A 20,513-nucleotide genomic window follows, 5' to 3' on the forward strand; every position below is an offset into this window, starting at 1 on the left:
CAACACTCTCAGAAACAGACGCAATATTCTCTTCTGTACGCACTGTACGCATTTGTGTGGTTGGTTTAATGTCCAATAAAGTAAACTGAGTGCGAAACTTGGTCACAATCGCATTAATTCTTTGCTCACTTGGTCGATTATGTAGACCATAAATCGGACGTAAATGGCGAAACACATTTCGAACCGAACACTGATTTTGGTAATAAAATTCAATGATTTGCAAGAGTTGCTCGTTAGTAAGTCTATTCATGATGAAATGTCAAAGCATACTGAGCATCTTTCTCTTTGACACCATGTCTGAAATCCCGCGTGATCTGTCAAATACTAATGCATGAAAATCCTAACCTCAAAAAAATCACCCTTTATATCTTTTATCTGTCTATAAAGTAATTCAAAATGCAAACGATGTGGATATTCTACTTATAAAAACAAAACCAGATGTGTTTCCAACTTGGACATTAAAGGAAAAAAGTGTTGGTACTCGCAGCTTTAAAAAAAAAAACGAATATCGATCCGATCAATTTCTGGCAACTGTTCAATGAAATGTACAACAACCTATCGAAACAAAAAATGTAAATTCCTTTATACCGACGGCTCAGTTAATAATAACAAAATTGCATATCGTCGCTTGGATAAACGTTTGTTGTATGTTACATTTGGCTACTTTTGGGAAATCGACATTAAAGTTAAGAATTTTATTTCTCGGAAACCCTTCGTCAAATTTTCTTGAAAATTGGATGACTTATGTAACGCGATATTGTTAGTTCAATTGCGTTAAAATAATATATATAGAGCCAATTTTGATCAGAATGCCGACTATTTCACAAAATTTCCTTGTTTCCCATACACATACGACAAAATTTGTACACATGCGACAAAGATTTATTAAATGTTTGAATAGAATAGTCTTCTATATACGACAAAAGGATATAGAAATGCAATAAGGCAAACGTTTTTTTTAATTAATTTATTTTTATTAACAAAAACTTAAATCAATTCTATTGAACAAAAATAAATAAATACATTCATCTTTAATAATTAATAACAAAACCCTCTCATAAAGTAAAAAAATTAAATAAATAAATTATTTTTGAACATAAATTTGCGTTATTTCAGAGCACATTTTGATTAATTGATAATAATTATTTTAAGAAAAACTAAAAAAAACGTATTGTTTTAAAATCGTTTTTCTTATTCGCATCCATATTTTTGGTTGAATGTATGCGGAGCTCTTCATTCCATAGATTTATTTTTGTAGAATTTTTTAAACGAGATTTCGTATGTAATTTAACGTTATTATAACATAATTCTTTGAATGTCTTTTTTTTATCCCGATTTCATTTAAATAGTCTTAGTGGTAAAAGATCGATTTGCATTTAAAATATAGAACTTGCTTAAAGTTGAGTTTTTCAGATTTTAAAGATTAATTTCTAAAGTCCTTCTGGTTCATTTGTTTTGTATTTCACAAAACGTAAGGAAAGTTATTTTTTTTGCATAAAACGGATTAAAGTTAGCTGTCTTGGTATTTTAATATTTCTTAGATATTTTTCGATCACGCTGTGGAACACATGAATCAATTCACAAGATTAAAGTGCTTATATTTGGATGATCTTCCATAATTGTGTTCAACATTTTTTTGAGTGCACTTGCTCGTATGTCATTCCCAGATCTTCCGCAAACAGTTTCATACCACATAACACAATAAGTCACTTTAGCAAATCTAGGAATAATAAGCGTGCCTGTGAGATTATAAACACAGATTTCTTTTTATAATAAAAGTTTGAAGTGTACATTTCGACAAGGTGAAAACATTTTCCAAGTCATACATCAAAGTGGCAGTATTCTCATCAATATTTTGTAAATCTTTATCTCTCTCTCCTTTAGTATATCTTTTCTCCAAGTCCCAAGAAGTTTCACGTTCTGTACAGCACCCTTTGTTTACTTTGTAGGGAGAGCATTTATCGCACAAGTCTTTTTTGGGTGGTGGAAAGAAAGATTAAACTCTGTATTGAAAATGTTGCGGTAGATGCCAATTGAAACTGGATTTTCAAATTTAACTTTATATACTCGTAAATCGTACATTCGTTGTAAATTTAAGTGCGATTCTAAGTATCGCCGTGAAGTTGTCTAACGACAATAATGAGAATCGACAACGGAGAAGCTGGAAATATGATCTTTAACGTTCTTAATACGATCCTCATCAGTACACTTTCGCCCGCGCTTTTTGCCTTTTTTTATTTGCTCATTATCGTAAAATTTTGAGAAAAAATAGGAAATGTTTTTTTTCTGATATAGTTAGCGTGTTTAGGCAATACTTTTTGCATACTTGTAACTCTTCATCTCTGACCTGGAAATAATATTTAAAACTTACCTTTTTTTGGACGAACTTCTAGTTTTTTTTCCCGCCTCCGTTTTATGTCAACCTTTCTACTGAAATGTCCAATCTTTTTTTTCTTCAGACGTTAACTCTCAGAAATAGGTGTGGATGTCCTGTCTTTGATTATCAGTAATATTATTGCAACAATTATAGAAATAAAGTGATGAACAGGTCGGACCCAACACCTTAGAAGGTCTTGTTATTCAATTTTTTACTTCATACGAAAGACCCTGTTCTCGAAGACTTTTTCTTAAATTTTGTTTCCACAACAATGGGTTCCTGTTTCTTTTTCTTGTAACTCTTGTAATATAATCAGATGGAAGATTACGGATTTGAGTTTGATTAGAATGTGGAGTTGGCAAAATCATAAAAATGTTTTAATGTACTTTTTTCGTTTGCTGCTGGAGGTTGGTACGATGGATCATTGCCTTCATCGTCAGCTGAAAAGTCCTCACCTAATATTTCGTCACCCATGCTTAAAAAATTAGACAAAAAGAATTAAAACATACACTCATTGCATGCATTTTCATAGTTATTACGCATACATTTCTTCCGCAAAACTTGGAGCAGGAGAATCGTCGTCTTGCATCTGTGACATATTAATTGCAACTGATATTGAACTCAAAAACTAAACTACCCTCACCCTCATCTGTGTTAATAGTTATGGGCTATGGCCTATGGGACATACGACAAACACATACTAGTATTTAGTAAATTATTGTCGTATGTGTTCAAAGAAATGGCATATACGACAATTATTTAACGAATCGTGGGAAAACCTGATATGCATAAGAAAAATTGTCGTATGTGTAAAATTTTCGTATGTGTACCTGTTTTTGACACATACGATACAAAAATGACTCAAACCGTTAGTGAAATTAGATATACGACATAAGGCACACTGATTATTTCGGAAACTTAAATAGATACAAAAAAAACCGATAACAAAGAATTGTAGACAAAGAATCGATTAACAAAACTGCATTTAAACCTCAAAACCTCAATTTTTCACATACGATAAATGTTTATTCAAGAGAAGATATGCGGTAGTTGATTCAAACTACAATAATGTACAAACAAGTAGCCTTCACTAATTAAGCAACATCTTAACTGCCGAATCAGCAGTATACATGCTATAGAATACTCAGAAAAAAGGAATGGCAAATTTTGCATTTTTTCTTATAGCCTCTTATCTCTGAAGCCGAAGCGGTAGATACTGCTGCAAAGTTAGCTGCCAACTCACCACTAATCTCATCAAATGCTGTCAATCCATACGACTTCTTAATCAAAATCAAAAATATCTAAGCAATTACAAAAACATTAATAACTATTATACGAATTCTATTAATCCTTTCCGTATTCCGGTTCACATACCAGATACCTTTACTCGCCACGAAACAAGAGCAATCATCAGGCTAAGGCTATACAAACCTCACACATAAACACCTACTTAACAAAACGGCAACCAACAATTCCTTCTTATTCTGCAACCACCCAAACAAAATGACAGTTGAACATCTGTTAAACTTTTGTCCCAACTTCTAAACACCTAACCACAGGATCAACCGTACGACCATAATTAAACAACCCAACGAAATTAACTGCGCTACCTTAATAGAATTTCCAAAAAAAGAGGCTGTGATGCGACCCACACTGATAATTTCCCATCCCGTCTGTCGATTTGTCTTGCTTCAAAGTTTTAGTTGAATTATTCTTAAATATTTTTAAATTACCAACAACATTTTTGAAAATCTAGTTTTGTTAAATAGACTTTTAGTCGAAAACAAATGTTTACCAATTTCAGTAGCTTTTCTTAAATTTGTACACACTGGATGAATGAAATTAATTTGAAAGATATCAAGAACCGATATAAATTTTTACCAAATTTGCGTAATATTTTTTGTAGATTTTATTTTTTTTATGAAAAAACGGACTGTTGGATTTTTATAACAAAACTACTGAATATCAAATTTTCTGTGAAACAAAAAAAGTTTGAAGACAATATTTTTAATTTTTGAAAAGCTATTTGAGTCGAAAGTACATTTTGTTTGTTTTTTTAGTTTTTAATTTTTGTTAAAAAAGCTGTCAATTAAATTTTCTCAAAATTTGTTTGAATATTGACAACAATATTTTCTAAAAGATAAAAGTAGTTAAAAGCTAATATCTCAAAGTTTTGAAAAGATATTTAAGTCGAAATTCAATTTTTACCAACTTTGAGTAATGATTTTTTTTATTTTTTTATTTTTTATAAAAAAACTGTATATTCGATTTTTCTCAAAATTTTACCAGATGTTAAAAACTTTATTTTTCGTTGCACAAAATTGCTTTGGAGATAAATTCATTATGTAATCCAAAAATATTTGAGGTGACAATATTTTTTTTTTCAGTTTTTTAGATTTATAAAACAAACCGTTAATAGGATTATTTTCAAAATATACATTCATTTGGTATCAATATATGATACTTATTTAAAGTGGCGCTACATTGCGGGCGGACCTGGGCCTCAACCAACATGCGTCTCCAGCCAGCTCGGTCCCTAGCTACCGGTCTCCAGTTTCGCACGCCAACTTGGTTGAGGTCCTTTCCCACCTGGGTGCACCACCTGAGTCGCGGTCATCCTCTACTGCGCCGTCCACGGGATTGGATTCGAAGACCTTCCGGGCTGGAGCGTTGATGTCCATCCGCTCTACATGACCTAGCCATCTAAGCCGTTGGACTTTAATTCTGCTAACTAGGTCAGTGTCTCTGTACAGCTCGTACAATTCGTCGTTATATCTTCTCCTCTATTCTCCATCTATGCGTATGGGACCAAAAATCACCCGAAGAATTTTTCTCTCGAAGCATCCTAAGACGCTCCCATCTATATTTGACAAGGTCCAAGCCTCAGCGCCATAAATGAGAACCGAGATGATGAGTGTCTTATAGATGGTGATTTTAGATGCTCGAGAGAGGACTCTCAATTGCCCTCTACGTCCAAAGAAGCAGCGATTTGGAAGAGTTATTCTTCGTTTGATTTCAGCGCTGGTGACAAAGTACGGAACTAAATCGAAGTTATAGCTGTCCATTGTGACGTTTTGTCCAAGACGTTGGTGTTCAGTGTCCTTTTTTGATGACAGTATATACTTGGTCTTGTCCTCATTGACATCAAGCTTTGATCTTCCAATTACATATGTCAATATCATCTGCGTATCCGAGTAATTGGATGGACTTTTGGAAGATTGTGCCTCTAGTGTTGATGGTTGAGTTTTGCACAATTCTTTCGAGAGCAATGTTGAAGTAGTCGCATGACAGTGCATCGCCTTGTCTAAAAACTTTTTTGACATCAAATGAATCGGTAAGATCTTTTCCGATCTTGGTAGAGCAGCGTGCATTCTCCATCGTCATTATGCACAAACGGATAAGTTTGACAGGAATGGCAAAAGAACAAGACATTGCTCGGTAGAGCTCTTCCGTATAGATGCTGTCATACGCGGCTTTAAAATCGATAAAGAGATGGTGGGTATCGATTTGAAGCTCCTGGTTCCAAGATCTGCCGTAGTGTGAATATTTGGTCGATAGCGGACTTTCCTGGTCTGAAGCCACACTGATAAGGACCAATCAGGTTGTTGACGAATGGCTTCAGACGTTCACATAATACGGCAGAGAGGATCTTATACGCAATGTTAAGAAGATTGATGCCTCTGTAGTTGGCACAATTTAGAGGATCTCCTTTCTTATGTATCGGGCACACTATGCTGAGATTCCACTCATCGGGCATGCTTTCTTCCGACCATATTTTGCAGATGAGTTGTTGCATGCTCCCTACCAAGTCATCGCCTGCTGTTTTGAATAGTTCGGCAGCGATGCGGTCAGCTCCAGCAGCTTTGTTTGACTTAAGTTTAGATATAGGTATCTTCACTTCGTCGAGGTCGGAATTGTTCATCTTCGTCCCCTAGGTTGTGTGGTTCTACGGTTCGTCAGAGCCGTTATATAATTTGGAGAAGTGGTCTTTCCATATTCTCAACATCGACTGTGGTCGTCTCGCCCCGCAGCGAAATCGATCAGCCTGAATCTGTTTTTGAAGGTGATGTCGTGCAGGCTGTATCTCCCGATTATCCCACCAAAGATGTCTTCTCTTCCTAGCAATTTTAATGTCATAGCCAGGGCACTGCTCATATGTCTTGTCCAAGAGCTCGAAGAATATTTCTTTGGTGTCTTCATCTTTCCCCTCTGTTGGGGCATGCACGCTTATTAGGCTTATGTTAGCGAATTTCGCCTTGATGCTGATTTTCGTGATGCGCTCGCTCACACTGTTGAAACTCTAGACTTTTTGCCTGAGTCTAGTTCCAACAACAAATCCACACCTAAATAGACGGTGTCTTTGTTCTCGGTAGCAAAGTACGGCCCTACCTAACATTCCACGTGCAGATCCGAAGTTCATTATCCTTATTTAGTTTGCGTGGGCTGTCAACAGTGAATCCGTCCGTATCCGAGGCTTGTTGGTGCTTCGCAACTAAAGGTATTTTTTACGTGGCCAGGAAGTCACCCCGACGGCACAACCCCCAACCTAGAGGGCCAGCTCCTTAGTATAACTCCAAGGACGGGGAGCTGGATAAACCGCTCCTGGGCTCCGAATATGTCGAAGAAGCCCTATAAGGTCTTCACTAAGTAGTGCAACCTTACTGGAACTGTAGACGCCACCGTTGATTCCATCACGAGAATTCTACCTCTGCCGTCTGGATAACGAGAGGTGCCTTAGTGGAAACACCTCATTCCCCCTCTCTCTCGTTTGCTGCCAACAACTTTCCACTGAGGTTGGAACCCAATCTCCTGTTGAGGTACTAGGCACCCGATGTTCCCCGCGGGGAGGTGAGAGTAGGAGTTGATAGACAGAGGTGGGTTTTGAAAAAAACCTGTGGACGCTTGTGTCCTCTTGAATGCACATGTCTACCATTCGTATTTAAATGCCGGAATATTAATTTCCATTTTAATTCTTGTGTCCTTACCAAGCATGTAGTCGAAATTTTGTAAACTACGTCGGAGGGGAAATTTCAACTACTTTTGTAGTTAGATTTAGCCAATCAGAATTTCTTGACTATGTAGCCACTAGTTTTGCGAATGCGACCACCAGCATAATTTACTTATTGAAGGTACTTGAACGTCGTCGTAAAGTTTCTTGTCTCACTTTTTGTTATCGTTTTTGTCAATGAATAATGCTCTAGCTGCATATCCAATAGGATTCATGATCTTCAGTAATTCTGCCGTAATAATCGTACATCCAAGAATACTCATTCCCATGTACTCGAGCCTAACTTCAATCATATTCTAAAGCAGAAATTCGTTCTTTAGTCCCGTTTTCTACACTCTCATGAACTCAGAACGAATTCGCTCAGAGGCCTTCTTCAAAATTATTTTCATCTTTCCTTATACTTGCACTGCTTTGTGCTTTTGGCATTAAAAGGGTACCAAAATTCCCCTATGTGCGCATATCAAACTTACATCTCATTTACACTGTCCAACTTTTTTTCAGGAGAAATACACGATGCGAAACTATAAAATATACGGAAATCGCGCTAATATAACACATAAGAAAATTAGGAGACTCCAACATTATGCATTTCGTGTTCTTCTTGTAGAATTTTCCATATGAATTCTTTATCGAAATATCCCTAGATTTATGTAGGTATTTAGTTGAAAAAATTTAATATTTGGGTTAAATTAACGACTCAAAGCTTTTAGTCATAACTCAGCTTTAGATAAAATAAATAAAACAATTTAAAGAAGAATGGAACACTATTTCTTTTCTGCTCATCATAATCATCTCAAAAGTACTGTCACTCGCAATCACAAACAAAGATATTCTATTTATATCCGTTTGCTTTCGTTTTCGAAAATAAAATAATGCAACAAAAACTGATTGCGTAATCTGTAAAACACTAAAACAATAAGAAATTTAAATTTGCAAATGATAAGCCACCTGGTGATTAATGTTTGATCCTAGAACTCAAGTTCTACGTGCCCTTTTGATCGTACACAAAATTGCACGCCCATTCTTTATAGAATTTTGAAAATATCCCAACATTTAAAACATAAGACAAATTTGTATTTCTTTGATTTTTTTAACGATTCTAGATCGAGTTTTATTTTTTTACATTATTTTATAAACATTTTTAACATTATGAGCATTCCCGTCACTTTGTAGTTCGTCTATTGTAGGCTAGGTTTCATATTTGTTATAATGGAACACCTAAACTACTTAAAACACTCTACGAAATGACATGAACGCCCGATTTAACATTGAGATGATAGGGCTATAGAACAAAACATACTTTCGACAAAAATACAAAATTTTGCTCTTAACTTTTTGTTTACTTTATTCTTATAGAAATCTAAATTTAATTTTGCTACTCTAGGAAAGATGATGGATAACCTGAAATTCCTGATTTCAATGATGATGACAATTATATCGTTTATTGCTTGGCGTTAACGATCTGAACGAATTCGGGCTTGAGGGAAGCACCACCAACCAAGAAACCATCGATGTCTGCTTGGGAGGCGAGTTCCTTGGCATTGGCAGCGGTCACTGAACCACCGTACTGAATGCGCAGTGAATCGGAGACGGCTTGGGAGACATTGTCAACCAACCACTTGCGGAGGACAGAGTGAACAGCTTGTGCCTTAAAATAGAAAACAAAATTAAAGTTTAGTTGGAATTTGAAATCCTTTGAGAAAGAAAGACTATACCTGTTCTGGAGTGGCAGTCTTGCCGGTGCCGATGGCCCACACTGGCTCATAGGCGACGACAACGTTTGTCCAGTCCTTGACGTACTTGCTGAGTACGCTCATCTGTCTGAAGACAACTTCCTCGGTCTTGTTGGATTCACGTTCCTGCAGGGTTTCACCAATGCACGCAATAACCTTCAGACCCTCGGCGAGGGCGTGAGCGACCTTCTCTCCGATGAGGTCGTCAGTTTCGCCGAAGATTTGACGACGTTCCGAATGGCCCAAGATAACCCAATCGGCGCCAACATCCTTCAACATAGCTGGTGCTACTTCTCCGGTAAATGCACCCTTGGCAACTTTGTACGAGTTTTGGCCAGCAACTCCAATGGTGGCAGGGAGGAGGCCACGCACGTAGGAGATGTACACAGCCGGGCAGCCGATGACCACCTCGGTGTTGGGGTCGAGGGGACCGGCAACCAGAGTCTTGACGATTTCGGCAATTTCAGCCTTGTTGCCGTTCATCTTCCAGTTACCACCGACACAGAATTTACGACCCATTTTGAATTATTTGAGGATGAGTTTTTGCCTACATTAGAAGAAAAAGAGGTTCGTCAATTTTTCTCTTCGACTTTTCACATAATTCTCAAGTAAAATAAAGTAATCTGGTGATGGAATAATGTGAAGATTATTGTAAATAACATTTTGAATGACTTTTATAATTGAAAAATATTTGTTTTAATTTTATTTTAATTAAAGAACAACGAGAAAAAACACACCTTTGCTGATGAAATGCTGAAACAGAATAAGAATAACCTTTCTTTGACCTTGTTTTTACTCGGCGAGATTTTGACATTTCGAATTAGTGCAAAAAAATTCTTATCAATTAAGTGTGGTTAGAAAATTGAAAGGCAGATGGCGGAGCATGAGGTGTTTGTCTCTGATAAATGATGGCCGGATGTAGGATGACATCTTGTTTTAGGATTTAGTCGTTGAGTTTGAAATTTAAAAGTAGTTATTTACTTTGTAAAATTATATCGGCGGTTTTGCAAGTTCTTCAAAAATGCAAAAAACTCTTTACAAAATTATTTAAAATAAAAAAAAAATAAATATTTTTAGTTGTTCCGAGTTATTAAATGAATAATTTATTAAAATTTACGTCGAAATAATTTATGGTGACCATAAAGGTTGGAAAATATCTCCCTTAATTTAATTTAATAAAAAGCATTAAGGATTTAGTTAAAATATGCGCCGTTTTGTTCGATAATCTGTTTCCATCTAGAAGGTTACTTCATAATGCCCCTCTCGTAGGAGTCCTCCTTATTTGCGAAGAACTCGGACATCCACTTTTCAAAAGCCACTTTTATGTTCAACTTTACACCACCAAGGGCGTTCGCCATGGACAGGAACAGGTGGTAATCACTTGGCGATATGTCCAGGCTTTATGGTGGACGCGATTAAACCTCCCATCCGAGCTGATGTAGCTCCCGGTCGATCGCCTGGTTCAAGACGTACAGTTGTTCGCAGTAGATAGTAGAATTAATCGTCTGGCCATATGGGAGCAGCTCATAGTGGATGATCCCCTTCCACAAGCTTGCTGGCTGTCAATCCCTACTTGGTCACTGTCTGGGACGATACAACGGCCTTCTACTACGACCGTTTTGTCTTGTGATCCATTTTTCGTCGCCAATCATCATCCGCTTCAAAAATGGGTCGAGTTCGTTCCACTTCAGCAGCATATCGCAGGCGTTGATTTGGTCTAAAAGGTTTTTATGCGTCAAATCATGCGGCACCCAAACATCAACCTTTTTTGTATCCAGCCTTCTGCAGATGGTTTAAAATGGTGTGGGGACTAACGCCGATCTCTCGGCCGATGTCACGAGATGTCACATGTCGGTCTTACTCGATATTTTCCATGGTTTGATTGGTATTCGTCAACAGCGGTCTTCTGCCGGTTGGGTTATCCATGGTGTTGTTTCATCGGCTCTGAATGGTCGAAACTCCATGTTTACATGTCTACAACTGTTGAACGCATATATCGAAACAAATCATGCATAGCGTTGTTTTGTAGGTTATGTCAAGACCTTTCAAATGATGTATAGTGTTGCCAGATATGAGCTCTATAGCGCTCACGGAAGAAAGATATTTTTTCAGGTCAATTACCTGAAAAGAGACTCCATTTTTATTTACAATACTTATGAGGTATTGCGTTCATATTACTCGAGAAGTGTCAAGGGCGAATCCAGACTTTTAATCAGGGGGAGGGGGAGGTGTGCTTTGCACTCAAAAATGCTAAAAATTGTGCTGAAATGTAGCTTTTTCTATAAATGCGGAGAACGCTAGATATAAAAATACAGGAAATGATGAAGTTTCCAGAAACAACTTTTTGCGTAGCAACGTTTTGTAAGCTATTATCGTTATCAGTCTGATGCTAGAAGAAAAACCTTAAATATTTACTGTTATGCATGAATTTTTTGAAAATATTTTGAAATATTTAAGTCAACAAAACTTAAAAATTGTGGAGAGACAAATGTTTGGTTCTTGAATTTAAGAAAATAGCTACATTGAAAAACATACATAATTTCTTCAAAAATTAAATAAAAATAAATTAAAGTAAAAAATAAGTCCCTTCAGATCCCTAGAGATTTAAAGCTTTTGAATTAAGTTAATGGATATGAAACGATTATTGGTTTTCAATTAGCTATTCGTTCAGCGAAATTTAATAATCTGTTTAAGTCTCAATTCTAGAGCATCCAAATAAAATTCACTTCAAAAAGTGGATTTCTTTAATTTTGTAAGTGTTTGTATTTAAAAGGTTCCTATTTCACACAATTCCAATGACAGATTTCTGTCAGTAAACATGGGCCTGCTTCGAGGTTGCTTTGAATGACATTTTTATTATTTCATCCCTATAAAGAGCAAATATTTTGATTGTTGACATTTTTTTACAGCTGTTGAGTTGTCAGACAAAGCAAATGTTCAGATAATTGAACTTGAGCTTTCGTTTGGAGTCACATTACGTTATTTTCCTTACGATTGTCAAACGGAACGTGAGGTCGAAGCTCCATTGTGATAGCATGCATTAAATTCCTATGGCTGAACTCGTAAACGTCAGGCGAAGCCGAAGCTGAAGCGTGTTTGTGATTTAGCCATTAAAGCGATTTGCCTTAGGTTCCGACCACACAATGAGCGACTAAAGACGAGTCTCTGAGCGATGGGTGGCCATTTCTAATCGACGTCGCTGAGCGATTAGTTGGGAAAATGCCATTGTCAAGTGCGAATCCTCGTAGCTTATTAGTTGAAAGTCGAGTTCATATTTATAGATTTTTAATAAGATAGAGAATCCGTAGATATGGTGAACACTCCATAAATCGCGAAGGGCAAATAACGGTGAATTTCATCATTTATATCAAAATGTTCGCAGGTTTCCAGATAGATTTTGAAAATATTGTTGTATGACCGTAACATCTTTTGATTTGCTGTGGAAAAAAGTTGGATCAAAATTAACATGACAAAAAAATAAATTAGTCCAGAACAACGTCTGGTTTTGTTTTAAAGGTTATTTTTTGTATACTTCTTCTTTACCAATATATTATTTTAAATGACTTTTATCTAAAGTTTTTGGAAATTTTTAAATTGTCCCATAAATGGCAAAAGAATTTCGAAAAATTCTTCTTTTTTTCTCCCTCTGTCTTTAAAACGTGGAGTTTTTACTTTTCTAACTCTAAAAATTCCAAATTGTATGTTGACGCTCTCTTGTTATATTTTTTCTCAAATTTTTAAGTCAGCTGGTGCTAGTAGGAGTGTTTGTTAATTGACACTTGAAAAAGCCACATCGTCTTCGTCCAGTAATATTGATATTGTTTCAGAGAAAAAAATGTTTTGAGGAATTAAATAATTTTCTGATTTCCCACATTTGGATCTGAATCAATTGTCTGCTTCGTAAAAGCCATCGTTTCAAAAAAAGGCCATCTCGTTTTTGTTGGTGGAGCTTCGGATCTCGATACAGTACGTGGAACTTTTCGAAGAGCCCTTTGGATAGTGTATTTAGAGTTCTTCCAGCTAAGTTTTACATTGGCTCCTAAAATTTAAAATATGATTATACTTACAATTATAACGATTTTTGTATTCTCTATGTTTTCAAATTTTTCGCAGGTCATTCGCTTGGAGATTTAGTTTTTGCTTTTCGTTAGAAGCACAGTACGTAACATATGGAAAGAACTTGTCGAAGAATATATGCCTTTACCAACAGCTGACCACCTTCGAATTGTTATAAACGATTGCTACCAGCGCTGGTAATTTCCTAAACTGTTTTGGCAGTATTGATGGCAGACATTGCCAAACTCAGTGTTCAGCTGATTCTGGTTCTGGCTCTCATTACTTTAGCAAGTTGCATTATTTTCCTATTCTACTGCAAGCTGTAGCTGATGCTGACAAAAAGTTTCCAACAATCGAGGTGGTTGGGAGAGGAAAACAAAGTAATGGTGGCTGCTATAAAAGCAGAAGGACCCGTAAACGTTTTACGAAACAATTTGGTTTAAAATCGGAAATAATTTCCTAGACATTAAAGGATTGGAGTAATCTAGCAAGCTGATTTTTCATTCTATCACAACTTTGGGATCTGAAATAAGCAGATTCCTTTTTAAAAGTTTTAGGGTTTCGAATACTTGAGAACTTGAGATGAATGGATCTGATGTATACGGTAGGCTATGAAAAACGTCTTTAATTGTTGATGCTCTAAAACATTTACGGGCGGTATGCAGTCTAGAATTGTGTAGTTTTTGTTTCGAGAGCATCTTCTGAAAGCTGTCCAATTGGTAGTACCGCAAATAATGCTCTCTCTGTAAATCAAAATTTTGTGCACAGATAATGGCATATAACACGAGTTATATGTATTTACATAAAGTCTTGTCGTTTCTGGGGCATATTCTCCAAACTTCTGAAAGTCAATCATTTGGCCAGATGACAAAGCTTTCAAAATTATGAATAACATTTAAAAAAGGATCTCATCTACACCTGTTATTTGTGCAAGAATACTGGGATTATAAAAAAATATCCTAGACGTCTTTGTTGGAATGGAAATACATTGTTGGAATTCCCTCTTATTTGTTTTGGTTTATACATATATAAATAAACCAAGTTCATCCCGAAAACGCTTTTAAACTAAAATTTTCTTTCCTTGTTTACAATATGTGTAAAATAAATACCATACATTTAGGCATGCAAGGTTAAAAGCCCATATTGGAGAGAATTTTCATAATCTGGTCTAGCCGTAAGTACATGAGGAAGTTGATGGTGTATTTGTCAAAACCATTGTTATTTACCAAAGATGATAACGAGTTCGTAATTTTTATTTTAATATTTTCTACAATTGTTTTAGTTTTCTCTGGAGTTTCTTTTGAAAACTAGAAAGCTTCCAAAAATAGGGGAGGGTAAGAATAACCTTTCCCCTTTTTTCTAAGAATATAGAGAGAAGGTATATACCAAAAGATTGTACACAAAGTATGGGACTTTTTATATCAATAATAGTAATTTTACAATAACTCCATTTGCAGTTTTGTAGTTCATCATATAAGTCGTAACTTCAGGGGCCGCAAAAAGCTGCAGCTGAATTTTATACATGATATAGGTATATACCATGTCTACAAAATTACATACATGTTAGAATCTAGTCAAGTCCAGCTAATCCTTAAAATTTTCGTCGAAATTAAAACATCAAGGAATTTCGAGTTTATTTTTGTTTAACTTTACTGTGTCATTGACTATTTCTAAAGCTTAAAAACAACAATTGCTTATAAATCTACAATGTATAAGCTTTCCAAATATGTGTAACACTTTAGGACTTTTTCTGCAACTATTACTAGTAATCAAAGTTTGAAGACTTGCATTATTTCATTCAGATTTACCCTAATTTCGTAATATCATTTTCTAACGCTAGTTGTGGGCTTTTATTATTTTTAACAACAAAAAAGCATTGAATAATAAACTACAACTTATAAAGCAACAATTAAGACGAAAATCATTTATTATTCACAACATTTTTAAAAAGTGTTTTTCATCTGCTCTTTACCATAGTGCCACGTCCCTCTGTCACCAAAAAATTCGCTTAGTCGCACAAGGTTTATGTGGCCACCTCCATTTGTTTTCATGTGTTTAAATTTGTGTACGTCTCTCATTGCGTGGCCAGAGCCTTAGGCGTTTTTAACTTCCCATAGAAAGTTATTGTTATATGTCCGATTTGTCGAATTGAAAATTTTGACATTTCTCGATGTTTTAAGGTCCCTAGAGTCGAAATAAAAGATTTTTAGATATGTCTGTACGTGCGTGTATACGTAAGTTCCTACCAATGGCAGATACAGGGGGGGGGGTCGTAGGGGTCATGACCCCCCTGGGAGATAATTTGTTTGCTTTTTCGTAGGAATTCCCTTCAATTCGAAACTAGTCGTATTGCGGTAATTCGTAGGAATTGTGGTATTCGAAGGAATTCCCTTCAATTCAAAACTAATCCCCATCATATTTTAAATTATTTATTTTTTGTATATGAAAACAACATTTGTATTTTACTTCCTTAAACTCTGTTGCTAAAAGTACTAATTTTGACTGAAGATTAGACCATGATCATAATATGAATCGGATATTCAGCCCTATTCCAAAAACACAGCACAAATTCTTCAACGACCAATGGACGATCCAGGGGGGGGGGGGGAGGGCAATTTGAGTCATAAAGCTTATACAGTTAAGTTGTATAAGTAAAGATTTAATCTAAAGATTTGTTAGTAATTCAACTATATTCACCAAAAAGTGGTTTGCTGTCAAAAACAACTAAAACTTTTGTTTTTACTCAATTTAGAATTTGAAAAAACTTTAGTCATGCTTTAAATTATTTTCATAAAAATTGTTTTGAAAAAGAGTAAATATTCAAGTTCTTAAGAAGAAACCTTGAATAAGAGATCATCAATTTTTTATTAAATTTTATAATTACGAAAAATAACAGCAGACCCCATAATAATTGTTTGGTTCAAACATGTGATTTTTCTTAGACTTACTCTAAATTTTGTGGTCTTAATTTGGATTATTTCTATAAGAAAAAGAGGCTGGGATGCGACCCACACTGATAACTCGCCATCCCGTCTGTCAATTTGTCTTGCTTAAAACATGTTTTATGAAAAAACGGACTGTTGGATTTTTATATTAAAATTACTGAATATCGAAAACAATATTTTCTGTGAAATAAAATAAGTTCGAATCCAATATTTTTAATTTTTGAAAAGCTATTTGAGTCGAAAGTAAATTTTTACCAAGTTTTAGTATTGTTTTTTTTTTTTGTAAAAAACTGTCAATTCGGTTTTTTTCAAAATTTTATCGAATGTTCAAAACAACATTTCTTATAAAATAAAATTAGTTTGAAGCAAATTGTTATAATTCATAACATTTAAGCACTACTGTGCGCTGTTTATAAAAGTCTAAATTCACGTCTATTATATAGCAATGCAATTCTAGAGTATTTGCTTTTTTCTTGTTTTCTTATGTTATGTTAATCACTCTCAATATATACTTCTTTGAATAAAGTACAGCTTTTATAACGTTGTTAAATCGTGGACTGTTTTAATTCTTTAAACTCTAACAGGTTATGGGCCCAGGTCACATTTTTTTTAAGAACAAAAGTCTATCTAAATTAAAAGTTTTATTTCAATTAGTTTCAAAATAATTTTTTGCGTTTGTCGTATATCACTTATTTTCTTAAATTAAAAATCATGGCATCATTATATCAAATAGAGAAACTTGATAAAGATAACTACTGTGCATGGGAGGTTTTGATGAAGAGCGTGCTCGTGCATTGTGATCTCTGGGAGTACGTTAGCGGTGAGACCAAACTCAAGGAAGATGCTACTGTGGAGGAAAAAACCAAGTGGGATAAATCGGATAGTAAGGCGCTTTCGACAATCCTACTCAGCGTGAAACCATCAGAGCTCATTCACGTAAAGCAGAGCAGAAGTTCAAAGCAGGCATGGGACATTCTTGCATCGATTCATAAGCCATCTGGACCAGCCAGACAAGTAAGTTTATTCAAGCAATTATTATCAAATAAAATGCATGAAGGGCAATCTATGTCTGCCCATATCAATAATTTTTGCCTTACTGTTGAGAAGCTTTATGAGATCGATGTTAAGATGCCAGATGAGTTACTTGCCATAATGCTGCTTTGTAGTCTTCCTGATGATTACGAGAATTTTATAGTAGCTATTGAGAGTCGCGATAGATTGCCCACGTTGGCTTCTCTAAAGGTTAAATTGACAGAGGAGGAACAAAGGAGAAATGATAGGGACAAAGAGCACGTGAGTAGCAGTAGTCAGCATGTGTTAGCTATAAGAGCAAAATCAAAGCTAGGTCCAGTTCAACACTCAAAAAAAGGCAATTTGGATAAAAAACTAAACAAACGTGGCAAATGTTTTAAATGCGGTGTTCGAGGTCATTTCGCTTCTCAATGCACCGCATCAATGAGCAACCGGAACGAGGCAGCTTTTGGCATAGTTTCTAATACTGCCTATGGAAATGGAGTTTTGGGTAGAAACGAATGGTGCATAGACAGCGGTGCCACATCTCATATGTGCTGTGATAAAAATCTGTTTTCGTCTTTAGAAGATGCTCCTAGGACACCAGTAGAACTCGCAACAGATGTGTGTGTTACATCCAGTGGCGTAGGAACGGTTCGAATTAGTACTGATGATTGTGACGTAACGCTGAGAAATGTTTTCTTTATTCCCGAATTGAGGGGGAATTTCTTATCAGTGAGTAAGATTACGGCTAGTGGACATGCAGTTGAATTTGGTAGAGATTTTGGAATTGTAAGAGGCCAAAACAATAAAGTTGTTTTAAAAGCTAAAAAACGTCAAGATTTGTACGTTGTTTGTGGTGTGAGCCATGAGTTAGCATTTAGTTTGAGGACTCATGAAATGAATCCAAGTTCTTTTAATAGATGGCACGAAAGATTCGGGCATCTGAATGGAAGCAGCTTAAAACAACTTTCTACGAAGAATATGGTCCTAGGTCTCAAGCTTGGTAGTGAAAATCATCTTGAATGTGTAGTTTGTGCAAAGGCCAAAATTAGCGAACAACCATTTCCTAAGAAATCACTCAGCAGGAGTAAGGGAATCCTTGATTTAGTCCATACAGACATCTGTGGACCGATGAGGACAGCTTCAGCTGGAGGTGGTAGCTATTTTGTGAGCTTCATTGATGACAAGTCACGTAAAATGTACATCTATATCATTAAAAGAAGAAACGAGGTTCTTGGAATTTTTAAGCAATTCAAGAAAGATGTAGAGCGAGAGACAGGGCGAGCAATTAAAATGATCCGTAGCGATAATGGAGCAGAGTACGTTTCCAATCAGTTTTCTGTTTTTTTAAGAGATAACGGGATAAGGAGGCAGTTAACTGTAGCTCACACACCGCAGCAAAACGGTGTGGCCGAAAGGGCAAATCGGACACTTGTGGAGATGGCAAGATGTTTGCTCATAGGTTCATCTCTTCCTGAAACTTTATGGGCTGAGGCGATATGCACTGCTGCTTATTTGCGAAATCGATGTCCAACAAAAGTCTTGGGTAATAAAACACCTTATGAAGTCTGGAGTGGTGCGAAACCTTCAGTTAGTCATTTTCGTGTGTTCGGATCCAAGGCAGTAGTTTTAATGAAGCAACCTGGCAAGTCAAAGTTTGAGGCAAAAGGTAAGGAGTATACGTTTGTTGGCTACTCCGATGAGCCAAAAGCCTATCGGTTACTAGACATGGCTACAGGTAAAATTGTCAAGAGTCGTGATGTTCATTTTTTTGAAAACGATAAAGAATTGAGTCCTAACGTTTATGATTTTTTAGACACAGATTTAGATTCATTGTCTCAAAATGTGACAGAATCAAACGAAGAACATCCAATGAAGGCAGAGAAAGAAGAACTGGAACTGTCCCAACAGCCAACAACATCGTGTTCCAGTGTCGCACCCCAGACAAAAAACTTACCTGGTCGTCCGAAAATCGTAAGGACTGGAAAGGTTGGCCGTCCAGCAAAGCAATTTAACCAGCAGGTCATCAACGCTGTTCAAGAAGGTATGTCCATTCCCTGTTCTTTTACTGAAGCAATCAACCACCCCGAAAATAACCTATGGAGAGAAGCTATGAAAGCTGAGTTTGATGCACTCTCATTGATGGGAACGTGGGAATTGGTTGACCCTCCCGATGACTGCCAAATAATTGGATGCAGGTGGGTTTACAGCATTAAACATAACGAAGATGGTTCTATAGATCGTTATAAATGCCGCCTGGTTGCAAAAGGCTGTTCACAAAAATATATGATCAATTATTACGAGACATTCGCCCCTGTCGTTCGCTATTCTACAATTCGTCTTATAATCGCTATGGCTGCACAGTTCAATTTTCATTTACACCATGTCGATGTAACAACCGCTTACTTACATGGTGATTTGAAAGAAAGTGTATTCATGCATCAACCTGAAGGATTTGTTGATCCGCAGTTCCCTAATCGTGTATGCAGACTTAAAAAATCCCTTTATGGGCTAAAGCAAGCAGGAAGAGAATGGAACAGAAAACTAAATGACACAATGCAAAAACTCAGTTTTCGGCGTTGTAATGGCGATACGTGTGTCTACACAAAATGTAATGGTAATGTGTTATGTATTGTTGGCATATACGTTGATGATATGATAATTGCTGCATCAAACTATGAAGATTTGAAATCTGTCAAGTCTCTGATCGGCTCTGAATTTGACATTGTGGACAAAGGTGAGCTGAGTTATTACTTGGGCATTCAAATCAAAAGGCAAGGTGATCAAATCGAAATCCATCAACAAAAATATATCAAGGAACTTACCATGAAGTTTAACTTATTGGAAAGTAAACCCCGATATACACCTTTGGACCCCGGCATGAAATTAGTGAAAGGTAATAATAGTGGAGGAGAACGCATAGATTCAACGAAGTATCAGTCGTTGATAGGAGCACTTCTCTACATTGCGGTATCAACCCGTCCTGACATAATGTACTCTGTATGTAAACTCTCACAGTTCAACGTAGAACCGTATACCGAGCACTTTGTAGCAGCCAAGCATCTCTTGAGATACCTAATGACGACCATCAATGCTAAGCTAACTTATGGAAGTACACCAACCAAACTTACTGGATACGTAGATGCAGATTGGGCTGGTAATATTGATGACCGTCGATCGAATACCGGCTTTGTTTTTCTGATGGGAGGTGGAGCAGTATCATGGGAATCGAAGAAACAAACTTCTGTCGCTTTGAGCAGCACAGAAGCGGAATATATGGCTCTTTCGCAGGCGTCTAAAGAGGCATCGTATCTTCGGAATTTGTTAAATGAATTCCAATATGAAAAGGTATCATTTAAATCTATTTTAATCCATTCTGA

General features: G+C 36.2%; 1 protein-coding gene across 1 annotated transcript; it reads right to left on the reverse strand.

The window, feature by feature from the left end:
* Positions 1-8,704: 8,704 nt before the first annotated feature.
* On the reverse strand, positions 8,705-9,920 carry LOC129953940 (triosephosphate isomerase). Its single transcript, XM_056067498.1, has 3 exons — positions 9,856-9,920; positions 9,101-9,665; positions 8,705-9,033 (listed from the first exon to the last, which is right to left on the reverse strand). The coding sequence occupies exons 2-3, from the start codon at positions 9,635-9,637 to the stop codon at positions 8,827-8,829; spliced, it is 744 nt and encodes a 247-aa protein (XP_055923473.1). The 5' UTR covers positions 9,638-9,665; positions 9,856-9,920; the 3' UTR covers positions 8,705-8,826.
* Between the last annotated feature and the right edge of the window lie 10,593 nt (positions 9,921-20,513).

This window comes from Eupeodes corollae, chromosome 1 (assembly GCF_945859685.1).
Source record: "Eupeodes corollae chromosome 1, idEupCoro1.1, whole genome shotgun sequence".
Classification (NCBI taxonomy): domain Eukaryota; kingdom Metazoa; phylum Arthropoda; class Insecta; order Diptera; family Syrphidae; genus Eupeodes; species Eupeodes corollae.

Excerpts from the sequence above, each read along its gene's own strand:
- LOC129953940 (XM_056067498.1), bottom strand. The coding sequence starts at position 9,637 with ATGGGTCGTAAATTCTGTGTCGGTGGTAACTGGAAGATGAACGGCAAC. Across the intron at positions 9,034-9,100 it reads AGACTGCCACTCCAGAACAG|GCACAAGCTGTTCACTCTGT; the intron begins GTATAGTCTTTC and ends TTCTATTTTAAG.